The 13,899-nt window shown below is 39.7% G+C and overlaps 1 protein-coding gene across 1 annotated transcript in view; it reads right to left on the reverse strand.

Moving 5' to 3' along the window:
- LOC118380965 (rho GTPase-activating protein 42) overlaps nucleotides 1-13,899 on the reverse strand; it is a 239,068-nt gene that overhangs the window by 209,313 nt on the left and 15,856 nt on the right. The window contains exon 2 of the mRNA XM_052468730.1: nucleotides 226-321. Within this exon, the coding sequence (XP_052324690.1) occupies nucleotides 226-321 (96 nt within the window). The remainder of the gene's footprint in view (nucleotides 1-225; nucleotides 322-13,899) is intronic.

Genomic DNA, 13,899 nt, shown 5'->3' on the forward strand with positions numbered 1-13,899 from the left:
CTTCTTGATAATCAGTGTTTATTCTCCAAAAAAAACAAATGTCAGGCAGGGAACACTTGTTTGTTGGGCGGGAATTTGAATTAGTTTGACATTTGGCAATGTTAAACCAACAAGACCAAATGAAAATAGAAACGTAACAAGTGACAGACTATAGCTCAGAACGATGTCTGAAAAGAGAGGGAGAGAGAGAAACCCTCCTCGTTCCGGTCTCGTTGGAGGACTTACCAATATTGACCTCGTCGTCCGTCTCTGCGTCTCCTATACACTCAAACTGGAACTCCTGGAGGGACTGAGAGAACTTCTGGACCGCAGTAGACAGATCTGGAGGCAGAGAGGGTATGTGTCATAGAGATATACACAGATCTGGAGGAACCAGAGAGGGTATGTGTCATAGAGATATATACAGATCTGGAGGAGGCAGAGAGGGTATGTGTCATAGAGATATACACAGATCTGGAGGAACCAGAGAGGGTATGTGTCATAGAGATATACACAGATCTGGAGGAACCAGAGAGGGTATGTGTCATAGAGATATACACAGATCTGGAGGAGGCAGAGAGGGTATGTGTCATAGAGATATACACAGATCTGGAGGAGGCAGAGAGGGTATGTGTCATCGAGATATGCACAGATCTGGAGGAGACAGAGAGGGTATGTGTCATAGAGATATACACAGATCTGGAGGAGACAGAGAGGGTATATGTGTCATAGAGATATACACAGATCTGGAGGAGACAGAGAGGGTATGTGTCATAGAGATATACACAGATCTGGAGGAGACAGAGAGGGTATGTGTCATAGAGATATACACAGATCTGGAGGTGGCAGAGAGGGTATGTGTCATAGAGATATATACAGATCTGGAGGAACCAGAGAGGGTATGTGTCATAGAGATATACACAGATCTGGAGGAGGCAGAGAGGGTATGTGTCATAGAGATATATACAGATCTGGAGGAGACAGAGAGGGTATGTGTCATAGAGATATACACAGATCTGGAGGCAGAGAGGGTATGTGTCATAGAGATATACACAGATCTGGAGGCAGAGAGGGTATGTGTCATAGAGATATACACAGATCTGGAGGCAGAGAGGGTATGTGTCATAGAGATATTCAAAGATCTGGAGGAGACAGAGAGGGTATGTGTCATAGAGATATACACAGATCTGGAGGAACCAGAGAGGGTACGTGTTAAGGGATTTTTTTTTATCAATAATGACTAATTACATATGTATACATTTCAAATCAGGACTGACTAATCAGAATACCATTATGTTACTGTATATGTACTAATCAGAATACCATTATATTACTGTATATGTACTAATCAGAATACCATTATGTTACTGTATATGTACTAATCAGAATACTATTATATTACTGTATATGTACTAATCAGAATACCATTATGTTACTGTATATGTACTAATCAGAATACTATTATGTTACTGTATATGTACTAATCAGAATACTATTATATTACTGTATATGTACTAATCAGAATACCATTATATTACTGTATATGTACTAATCAGAATACTATTATGTTACTGTATATGTACTAATCAGAATACTATTATGTTACTGTATATGTACTAATCAGAATACCATTATATTACTGTATATGTACTAATCAGAATACTATTATGTTACTGTATATGTACTAATCAGAATACCATTATCTTACTGTATATGTACTAATCAGAATACCATTATATTACTGTATATGTACTAATCAGAATACCATTATGTTACTGTATATGTACTAATCAGAATACTATTATGTTACTGTATATGTACTAATCAGAATACTATTATATTACTGTATATGTACTAATCAGAATACCATTATATTACTGTATATGTACTAATCAGAATACTATTATGTTACTGTATATGTACTAATCAGAATACCATTATGTTACTGTATATGTACTAATCAGAATACCATTATGTTACTGTATATGTACTAATCAGAATACCATTATATTACTGTATATGTACTAATCAGAATACTATTATATTACTGTATATGTACTAATCAGAATACCATTATATTACTGTATATGTACTAATCAGAATACTATTATGTTACTGTATATGTACTAATCAGAATACCATTATGTTACTGTATATGTACTAATCAGAATACTATTATATTACTGTATGTGTACTAATCAGAATACCATTATATTACTGTATATGTACTAATCAGAATACCATTATATTACTGTATGTGTACTAATCAGAATACCATTATGTTACTGTATATGTACTAATCAGAATACTATTATGTTACTGTATGTGTACTAATCAGAATACCATTATATTACTGTATATGTACTAATCAGAATACCATTATGTTACTGTATATGTATGAAGTTTCTTTCTTGATCCTAGTACTGAATATAATGTGTGTAAATATAATCAAGAATTAGAACAATGACGGTCTGTTCCTTGGTATAAATGAATTAACTATATATTCAGACTGGCTAGAATGCTTATCTACACAAGACCTTGGCTCGGGCATAAATTATATTAAATTGGTAGGGAGACGACGTGGGAAGGCTTGAGATACCGCCTTTGTACCAGGGTGGGAGAAGAGACGGGTTGGTACTGGAACTAATGACGTCATTGTCAGTTTATGACCTGTGGTAACCTGTATCGTGTTCAGTGCTCTCGTGAATAAATTCTGCTGATTGACTTTAGGACTGGGCTCTGTCCATTAATATAGAATACGGGTCTTACAAAACCTTATGAATTGACAGAGTGTTTCATTTTAATTGGGTGTTAAAACATAGAACAATTTAATTCCTGTAACAGTATGTGTCATAGAGATATACACAGATCTGGATGAGGCAGAGAGGGTATGTGTCATAGAGATATACACAGATCTGTAGGAGGCTGGGTCTGTCCATAGAGATATAGAAGATCTGGAGGAGGCAGAAGGGTATGAATTCATAGAGATATATTCAGATCTGGAGGAACCAGAGAGGGTATGTTCATAGAGATATAACAGATCTGGAGGAACCAGAGAGGGTATGTGTCATAGAGATATATACAGATCTGGAGGAGGCAGAGAGGGTCTGTGTCATAGAGATATATACAGATCTGGAGGAGGCAGAGAGGGTATGTGTCATAGAGATATACACAGATCTGGAGGAACAGAGAGGGTATGTGTCATAGAGATATACACAGATCTGGAGGAGGCAGAGAGGGTATGTGTCATAGAGATATATACAGATCTGGAGGCAGAGAGGGTATGTGTCATAGAGATATACACAGATCTGGATGAGGCAGAGAGGGTATGTGTCATAGAGATATACACAGATCTGGAGGAACCAGAGAGGGTATGTGTCATAGAGATATACACAGATCTGGAGGAACCAGAGAGGGTATGTGTCATAGAGATATACACAGATCTGGAGGCAGAGAGGGTATGTGTCATAGAGATATACACAGATCTGGAGGAACCAGAGAGGGTATGTGTCATAGAGATATACACAGATCTGGAGGAGGCAGAGAGGGTATGTGTCATAGAGATATACACAGATCTGGAGGAGGCAGAGAGGGTATGTGTCATAGAGATATACACAGATCTGGAGGAGGCAGAGAGGGTATGTGTCATAGAGATATACACAGATCTGGAGGAACCAGAGAGGGTATGTGTCATAGAGATATATACAGATCTGGAGGAGGCAGAGAGGGTATGTGTCATAGAGATATACACAGATCTGGAGGAACCAGAGAGGGTATGTGTCATAGAGATATACACAGATCTGGAGGAACCAGAGAGGGTATGTGTCATAGAGATATACACAGATCTGGAGGAACCAGAGAGGGTATGTGTCATAGAGATATACACAGATCTGGAGGAGGCAGAGAGGGTATGTGTCATAGAGATATACACAGATCTGGAGGAGGCAGAGAGGGTATGTGTCATCGAGATATGCACAGATCTGGAGGAGACAGAGAGGGTATGTGTCATAGAGATATACACAGATCTGGAGGAACCAGAGAGGGTATGTGTCATCGAGATATACACAAGTCTGGGAGACAGAAGTCCGGGTTCTAGTCTCGGTTTGAGCTATAGAGGGTGGCAGTGCTACGGCTAAGCGAGCAGGGTGACGTATATAGTATACAATTATACCATGTATATAGTATAACACACATAGTATACCATAATACCATGTACAGTATACCATTATACCATGTATATAGTATACCATTAAACAATGTATATAGTATACCATTATACCATCTATATAGTATACCATTATACCATGGATATAGTATACCATGTATATATAGTATACCATTATTTAGTATAGCATTATACCATGTAGTAGTATAGAGCATTATATTATAGTAACCGGACCAGGTTATAGTATCAAACCCCGGAGCTGACAAGGTACAAATCTATCGTTCTGCCCCTGAACAGTTATAGTATAACATTATATAACGTCATATGTAAAATAACCATGTGTTCTTAACTGACTTGCCTGGTTAAATAAATATATAGTATAATTATACCATCTATATAGTATACCATTATAACATGTATATAGTATACCATTTATATGGTATACAATGTATATAGTATACCAATGTATATAGTATACATGTATATAGTATATACAATGTATATTGTATACCATTATAATGTATATAGTATACAATGTATATTGTATACCATGTATATAGTATACCATGTATATTGTATACCATTATACCATGTATATAGTATACCATTATACCATGTATATTGTATACCATTATATCATGTATATAGTATACCATTATACCATGTATATTGTATACCATTATTATAATGTATATTGTATACCATTATATCATGTATATAGTATACCATTATACCATGTATATAGTATACCATTATATCATGTATATAGTATACCATTATACCATGTATATAGTATACCATTAAACAATGTATATAGTATACCATTATACCATGGATATTGTATACCATTATACCATGTATATAGTATACCATTATATCATGTATATAGTATACCATTATACCATGTATATAGTATACCATTAAACAATGTATATAGTATACCATTATACCATGGATATTGTATACCATTATACCATGTATATAGTATACCATTATACCATGGATATTGTATACCATTATATAATGTATATAGTATACCATTATACCATGTATATAGTATACCATTAAACAATGTATATAGTATACCATTATACCATGGATATTGTATACCATTATACCATGTATATAGTATACCATTATACCATGGATATTGTATACCATTATACCATGGATATTGTATACCATTATACCATATATATAGTATACCATTATACCATGTATATAGTATACCATTATATCATGTATATAGTATACCATTATACCATGTATATAGTATACCATTATATCATGTATATAGTATACCATTATACCATGTATATAGTATACCATTATACCATATATATAGTATACCATTATATCATGTATATAGTATACCATTATACCATGTATATAGTATACCATTATACCATGTATATAGTATACCATTATACTATGTATACCATTATACCATGTATATAGTACAGCATTTTTCTGAAACCAGCTAGAATCAAATCAAATCATATGTATTTATATAGCCCTTCGTACATCAGCTGATATCTCAAAGTGCTGTACAGAAACACAGCCTAAAACCCCAAACAGCAAGCAATGCAGGTGTAGAAAGCACTTCATCTCCTGAAAATGTTTTGAGTATGAAACATAATGGTCAGATTGTGGATATTACTGGTCTGTGGCAGCAGTATGGAGCTTAATGGACACAACAAGGCTCGTCTTTTACAAACGGTCGTTCATGCTATTATATACAGTAGGTTCGGTGCAACAGGCTAGTCTGTGTCAAATGAGCCATACAGATATAATTCAAAGCAACATGGAGGTTTCAGCGCTGAGAGCATGATAATCATCAGTAGTAATTATATATTTCCTGACCTCTCTCAATTATCTTTATCCTAGTCAGCGGAAGGTGAGCGTTGGTCTCGGATATTAAAGAAAACAGGTATTTAACCCTCTTCAATCAGAGACGCTGCTCGGTGTGGTGTGTGTGTGTATGATGCGTGTGTACGGTGTATGTATGGTGTGGTGTGTGTGGTGTGTGTGTGGTGTGTGTGGTGTGTGTGTGTGTGAGGTGTGTGTGTGTGTGCTGCGTGTGGAATGTCTATTGAGTTGCAAGTGAACTATTTGTATGTATTATTTAAGGATATTGCATTTTCTTACTTAGAGTATAACAACTGTCACATTTACATTATTTTCATACCTTTATTACTTTGTCCCACATCAAGGTCAAGCCACCATGCTAAACACACATTTCTGCTGACAAATATGACACATCTATTGTTCTCTCTCTCCTCCCCTCTCTATCTCTCTCCTCCCTTTCTCAATCACTTATCTCTCCTCCCCTCTCTCTCTCTCCTCCCTTTCTCAATCACTTCTCTCTCTCCTCCCCTCTCTATCTCTCTCCTCCCTTTCTCAATCACTTCTCTCTCTCCCCCCTCTCTATCTCTCTCCTCCCTTTCTCAATCACTTCTCTCTCTCCTCCCCTCTCTATCTCTCTCCTCCCTTTCTCAATCACTTCTCTCTCTCCTCCCTCTCTTTCTCTCCCCTTCTCCTCTTTCTCTCTCCTTCCTCTCTCTCCCCCTCTCTCTCTCTCTCTCTTCTCAATCTTCTCTCTCCTCCCTCAATTTTTTCTCTCCCTTTCTCTCTCTCCCCTCACTATCTCTCTCCTCTTTCTCTCTCTCTCTCCTCCCTTTCTCAATCACTTCTCTCTTCTCCCCTTTCTATCTCTCTCCTCCCTTTCTCAATCACTTCTCTCTGTCCTCTCCTCTCTCTCTCTGTCATACTCTCTCTCTTTCTCTCCCCTTCTCCTCTTTCTCTCTCTGTCCTACTCTCTCTCTCCCCCTCCCCTCTCTCTCTCTCTCTCTCACTCTCTCTTCATCCCTCTTTCTTTTTCTCTCTCTCTTTCTTTGAGGTATGTGGGATAACTGCACACATGAAAGAGAAAATGTTGAAACTGAAATAGCTGAAGTTCTGATGTTCCTGAGAACATGATGGGGAAAGTGTTGTGTTGTTGAACAAATTGCTGTTGTATAATTGATATAATATAATATTAATATATAATCTCTGAGCTTAATACCAAAATCATAATTACATTTTTTGAAGGCTTTGATGAAAATATTCCTAGTTAGCTTTAGATACAGTGACAATATAATTTGACAGTATGTCCGAAATCAACTAGAGGGCTCATATTCCACTTCAGTGGGTCGTTCGTGTTATCGATCAACTAGAGGGCTCATATTCCACTTCAGTGGGTCGTTCGTGTTATCAATCAACTAGAGGGCTCATATTCCACTTCAGTGGGTCGTTCGTGTTATCAATCAACTAGAGGGCTCATATTCCACTTCAGTGGGTCGTTCGTGTTATCGATCAACTAGAGGGCTCATATTCCACTTCAGTGGGTCGTTCGTGTTATCGATCAACTAGAGGGCTCATATTCCACTTCAGTGGGTCGTTCGTGTTATCGATCAACTAGAGGGCTCATATTCCACTTCAGTGGGTCGTTCGTGTTATCGATCAACTAGAGGGCTCATATTCCACTTCAGTGGGTCGTTCGTGTTATCGATCAACTAGAGGGCTCATATTCCACTTCAGTGGGTCGTTCGTGTTATCAATCAACTAGAGGGCTCATATTCCACTTCAGTGGGTCGTTCGTGTTATCGATCAACTAGAGGGCTCATATTCCACTTCAGTGGGTCGTTCATGTTATCAATTCACAGCAGGATATGCTCGTTCTGCTATCCAATCTGTGCCAATTAATAAATGTAAGAAAATAAATGACATTCCATTCATTTGTTTACACTGGCTGTTAATTGAATGGTATCTACATATCATAACCAAGTATGTTGATCTGTTAGAATATTAAAGGATTTTCTCAGACAATGTTTGACTACATTTGTGGATTCATTGGATGTATAAACCGACTGCTGGATTTGAAATACAAAGAGAATACAAAATGATGATTGTGTGTGAAAGGCCTCATATATATATATATATATATAGTGGGGCAAAAAAAGTATTTAGTCAGCCACCAGTCCTCTCACTTAAAAAGATGAGCGAGGCCTGTAATTTTCATCATAGGTACACTTCAACTATGACAGACAAAATCAGAAAAAAAATCCAGAAAAATCCCATTGTAGGATTTTTAATGAATTTATTTGCAAAAAATAAAATAAATAAGTATTTGGTCAATAACAAAAGTTTATCTCAATACTTTGTTATATACACTTTGTTGGCAATGACAGAGGTCAAACGTTTTCTGTAAGTCTTCACACACTGTTGCTGGTATTATGGCCCATTCCTCCATGCAGATCTCCTCTAGAGCAGTGATGTTTTGGGGCTGTTGCTGGTATTTTGACCCATTCCTCCATGCAGATCTCCTCTAGAGCAGTGATGTTTTGGGGCTGTTGCTGGTATTTTGACCCATTCCTCCATGCAGATCTCCTCTAGAGCAGTGATGTTTTGGGGCTGTTGCTGGTATTTTGACCCATTCCTCCATGCAGATCTCCTCTAGAGCAGTGATGTTTTGGGGCTGTTGCTGGTATTTTGACCCATTCCTCCATGCAGATCTCCTCCAGAGCAGTGATGTTTTGGGGCTGTTGCTGGTATTATTATGGCCCATTCCTCCATGCAGATCTCCTCTAGAGCAGTGATGTTTTGGGGCTGTTGCTGGTATTTTGGCCCATTCCTCCATGCAGATCTCCTCTAGAGCAGTGTTTATAAAAGTCTAAGAAGACAAAACTATCTTGGTAGAATAGAATAGTAAATCAGGTCTAACACCAGTCGGATATTATGAGAGATTTGTCAATTCCTCATGAAGCCAGATTGTGTCTCTTCTATAATTGAGTCCAATATTGCCTCAATTCTTTTTGCAAATATATAGGCTAATATTTTGTAGTCGTTATTGAGCAGACAGATTGGACGCCAATTATCAGGTAGAAGCAAGTCTTTCTTGGGCTTAGGTATTAACGTAATCAGACCTTGAGTCAAACTGGGAGGGAGATCATTATTTGTAATGCTTTCAGAAAAGACCTCCAACAGAAATGGGGCCAACTGTTGAAACAAAGTTGGTAAAACTCAGCAGATATACCATCAGTCCCAGGATTTATTATTATTATTATTATTTTAAAGGTGTTCAATAGCATACATGATCTCTTCAACTATAATAGGGTCATCACACTGTTCGCTCTCAGCCTCACCAATTGATTTCACATCCCCCAGAGAGTCAAAGAAAACAGAGTTGAGGAAACCTCACAATACTTAGAACTCTATAAATTCCTGTAGAAGTTGCAACTAAAGTCAGAGATTAATTTGGGATCATCTGTTGAATTGTATTATTTTTAGAGTGGTATTTTTCTGACCTGAAAACATCTGATGCATTTTGTTCACCCTCATCTAGCCACCTCTTCCTAGATCTGAGAACGTTTATACAGGCTCCTTCTGCTATCAGATTATACAGGCTCCTTCTGCTTTCAGTTTATACAGGCTCCCTCTGCTTTCAGTTTATACAGGCTCCCTCTGCTTTCAGTTTATACAGGCTCCCTCTGCTTTCAGTTTATACAGGCTCCCTCTGCTTTCAGTTTATACAGGCTCCCTCTGCTTTCAGTTTATACAGGCTCCCTCTGCTTTCAGTTTATACAGGCTCCTCTGCTTTCAGTTTATACAGGCTCCCTCTGCTTTCAGTTTATACAGGCTCCCTCTGCTTTCAGTTTATACAGGCTCCCTCTGCTTTCAGTTTATACAGGCTCCCTCTGCTTTCAGTTTATACAGGCTCCCTCTACTTTCAGTTTATACAAGCTCCCTCTGCTCTCAGTTTATACAGGCTCCCTCTGCTTTCAGTTTATACAGGCTCCCTCTGCTTTCAGTTTATACAGGCTCCCTCTGCTTTCAGTTTATACAGGCTCCCTCTGCTCTCAGTTTATACAGGCTCCCTCTGCTATCAGTTTATACAGGCTCCCTCTGCTATCAGATTATACAGGCTCCCTCTGCTATCAGATTATACAGGCTCCCTCTGCTATCAGATTATACAGGCTCCCTCTGCTATCAGATTATACAGGCTCCCTCTGCTATCAGATTATACAGGCTCCTTCTGCTATCAGATTATACAGGCTCCTTCTGCTATCAGATTATACAGGCTCCCTCTGCTATCCGATTATACAGTCTCCTTCTGCTATCAGATTATACAGGCTCCTTCTGATATCAGATTATACAGGCTGTCTGATATCAGATTATACAGGCTCCCTCTGCTATCCAGATTATACAGGATTCTGCTATCAGATTATACAGGCTCCTTCTGCTATCAGATTATACATGTTTATACAGGCTCCTTCTGCTATCAGATTATACAGGCTCCTTCTGCTACAGATTATACAGGCTCCCTCCATCAGCATACATCTGCTAGAGCAGATTATACAGGCTCCCTCTGCTATCAGATTATTCCCTCTGGTATTATACAGGCCCATTCTCTATGCAGATCTCCTCTGCAGTGATTTTGGGGCTCCCTCTGCTATCAGTATTTTACAGGCTTCCTCCAGACTATACAGATCTCCTCTGCATGATGTATACAGGCTCCTCTGCTATCAGATTATACAGGCTCCCTCTGCTATCAGATTATACAGGCTCCCCTCTGCTCAGATTATACAGGCTCCCTCTGCTATCAGATTTACAGGCTCCTCTGCAGATTCTACCTCTCTGCTAGCAGATTATACAGGCTTTTGCTATCAGGGCTCCCTCTGCTGATTATTTCTGCTATCAGATTCAGGCTCCTCTGCAGATCTCCCTCTGCTATCAGATTATACAGTCTCCCTCTGATCAGTTATACAGGCTCCCTCTGCTTTAGTTTTACAGGCCCATCTGCTTTCAGTTTATACAGGCTCCCTCTGCTTTCAGAGCAGGCTCCCTCTGATGTTTTACAGGCTCCCTCTGCTTTCAGTTTATACAGGCCCCTCTCTTTCAGTCCATGCAGCTCTCCTTTCAGTTTATACAGGCTCCCTCTGATGTTTTGGGGCTGTTGCTTTCAGTTTATACAGGCTCCCTCCTTTCAGTTTATACAATCTCCTCTGCTCTCAGTTTATACAGGCTCCCTCTGCTTTCAGTTTATACAGGCTGCTTGCTCAGTTTATACAAGCTCCCTCTGCTCTCATTTATGCAGGATCTCCCTCTGCTTTCAGTTTATACAGGCTCCTCTGCTTTCAGTTTATACAATTCCTCTGCTTTCAGTTTATACAGGCTCCCTCTGCTTTCAGTTTATACAGGCTCCCTCTGCTTTCAGTTTATACAGGCTTCCTTCTGCTATCAAGGCTCCATGCTATCAGATTATACAGGCTCCCTCTGCTGTCAGATTATACAGGCTAAGCTTCTGATCAGATTATACAGGCTCCCTCTGCTTTCAGTTTATACAGGCCTCTGCTTTCAGTTTATACAGGCTCCCTCTGCTTTCAGTTTTCTTGCTTTCAGTTTATACAGGCTTCCTTCTGCTATCAGATTATACAGGCTCCCTCTGCTATCAGATTATACAGGCTCCCTCTGCTATCAGATTATACAGGCTCCTTCTGCTATCAGATTATACAGGCTCCTTCTGCTATCAGATTATACAGGCTCCTTCTGCTATCAGATTATACAGGCTCCCTCTGCTATCAGATTATACAGTCTCCTTCTGCTATCAGATTATACAGGCTCCTTCTGATATCAGATTATACAGGCACCTTCTGCTATCAGATTATACAGCCTCCTTCTGCTATCAGATTATACAGCCTCCTTCTGCTATCAGATTATACAGGCTCCTTCTGCTATCAGATTATACAGGCTCCTTCTGCTATCAGATTATACAGGCTCCTTCTGCTATCAGATTATACAGGCTCCTTCTGCTATCAGATTATACAGGCTCCTTCTGCTATCAGATTATACAGGCTCCTTCTGCTATCAGATTATACAGGCTCCCTCTGCTATCAGATTATACAGGCTCCCTCTGCTTTCAGATTATACAGGCTCCCTCTGCTATCAGATTATACGGGCTCCCTCTGCTATCAGATTATACGGGCTCCCTCTGCTATCAGACTATACGGGCTCCCTCTGCTATCAGACTATACGGGCTCCCTCTGCTATCAGACTATACGGGCTCCCTCTGCTATCAGACTATACGGGCTCCCTCTGCTATCAGACTATACGGGCTCCCTCTGCTATCAGACTATACGGGCTCCCTCTGCTATCAGATTATACGGGCTCCCTCTGCTATCAGATTATACGGGCTCCCTCTGCTATCAGATTATACGGGCTCCCTCTGCTATCAGATTATACGGGCTCCCTCTGCTATCAGATTATACAGGCTCCCTCTGCTATCAGATTATACAGGCTCCCTCTGCTATCAGATTATACAGGCTCCTTCTGCTATCAGATTATACAGGCTCCTTCTGCTATCAGATTATACAGGCTCCCTCTGCTATCAGATTATACAGGCTCCTTCTGCTATCAGATTATACAGGCTCCTTCTGCTATCAGATTATACAGGCTCCTTCTGCTATCAGATTATACAGGCTCCCTCTGCTTTCAGATTATACAGGCTCCCTCTGCTTTCAGTTTATACAGGCTCCTTCTGCTTTCAGATTATACAGTCTCCTTCTGCTATCAGATTATACAGGCTCCCTCTGCTATCAGATTATACAGGCTCCTTCTGCTATCAGATTATACAGGCTCCTTCTGCTATCAGATTATACAGGCTCCTTCTGCTATCAGATTATACAGGCTCCTTCTGCTATCAGATTATACAGGCTCCTTCTGCTATCAGATTATACAGGCTCCTTCTGCTATCAGATTATACAGGCTCCTTCTGCTATCAGATTATACAGGCTCCTTCTGCTATCAGATTATACAGGCTCCTTCTGCTATCAGATTATACAGGCTCCCTCTGCTTTCAGATTATACAGGCTCCCTCTGCTTTCAGATTATACAGGCTCCCTCTGCTTTCAGATTATACAGGCTCCCTCTGCTTTCAGATTATACAGGCTCCCTCTGCTTTCAGATTATACAGGCTCCCTCTGCTATCAGATTATACAGGCTCCCTCTGCTATCAGATTATACAGGCTCCCTCTGCTATCAGATTATACAGGCTCCCTCTGCTATCAGATTATACAGGCTCCCTCTGCTATCAGATTATACAGGCTCCCTCTGCTATCAGACTATACAGGCTCTCTCTGCTATCAGACTATACAGGCTCCCTCTGCTATCAGACTATACAGGCTCCTCTGCTATCAGACTACCCACTACCTCTGCTATCAGACTTACAGGCGCCCTCTGCTATCAGACTTAGCTACAGAAGGACAGATTATACAGGCTCCTTCTGCTATCAGATTATACAGGCTCCCTCTGCTATCAGATTATACAGGCTCCTTCTGCTATCAGATTATACAGGCTCCTTCTGCTATCAGATTATACAGGCTCCCTCTGCTATCAGATTATACAGGCTCCCTCTGCTATCAGATTATACAGGCTCCTTCTGCTATCAGATTATACAGGCTCCTTCTGCTATCAGATTATACAGTCTCCTTCTGCTATCAGATTATACAGGCTCCTTCTGCTATCAGATTATACAGGCTCCCTCTGCTATCAGATTATACAGTCTCCTTCTGCTATCAGATTATACAGGCTCCTTCTGCTATCAGATTATACAGTCTCCTTCTGCTATCAGATTATACAGGCTCCTTCTGCTATCAGATTATACAGGCTCCTTCTGCTATCAGATTACACAGGCTCCTTCTGCTATCAGATTATACAGG

The sequence above is a fragment of the Oncorhynchus keta genome, chromosome 18 (assembly GCF_023373465.1).
Source record: "Oncorhynchus keta strain PuntledgeMale-10-30-2019 chromosome 18, Oket_V2, whole genome shotgun sequence".
In the NCBI taxonomy this organism is placed as follows: Eukaryota; Metazoa; Chordata; class Actinopteri; order Salmoniformes; family Salmonidae; genus Oncorhynchus; species Oncorhynchus keta.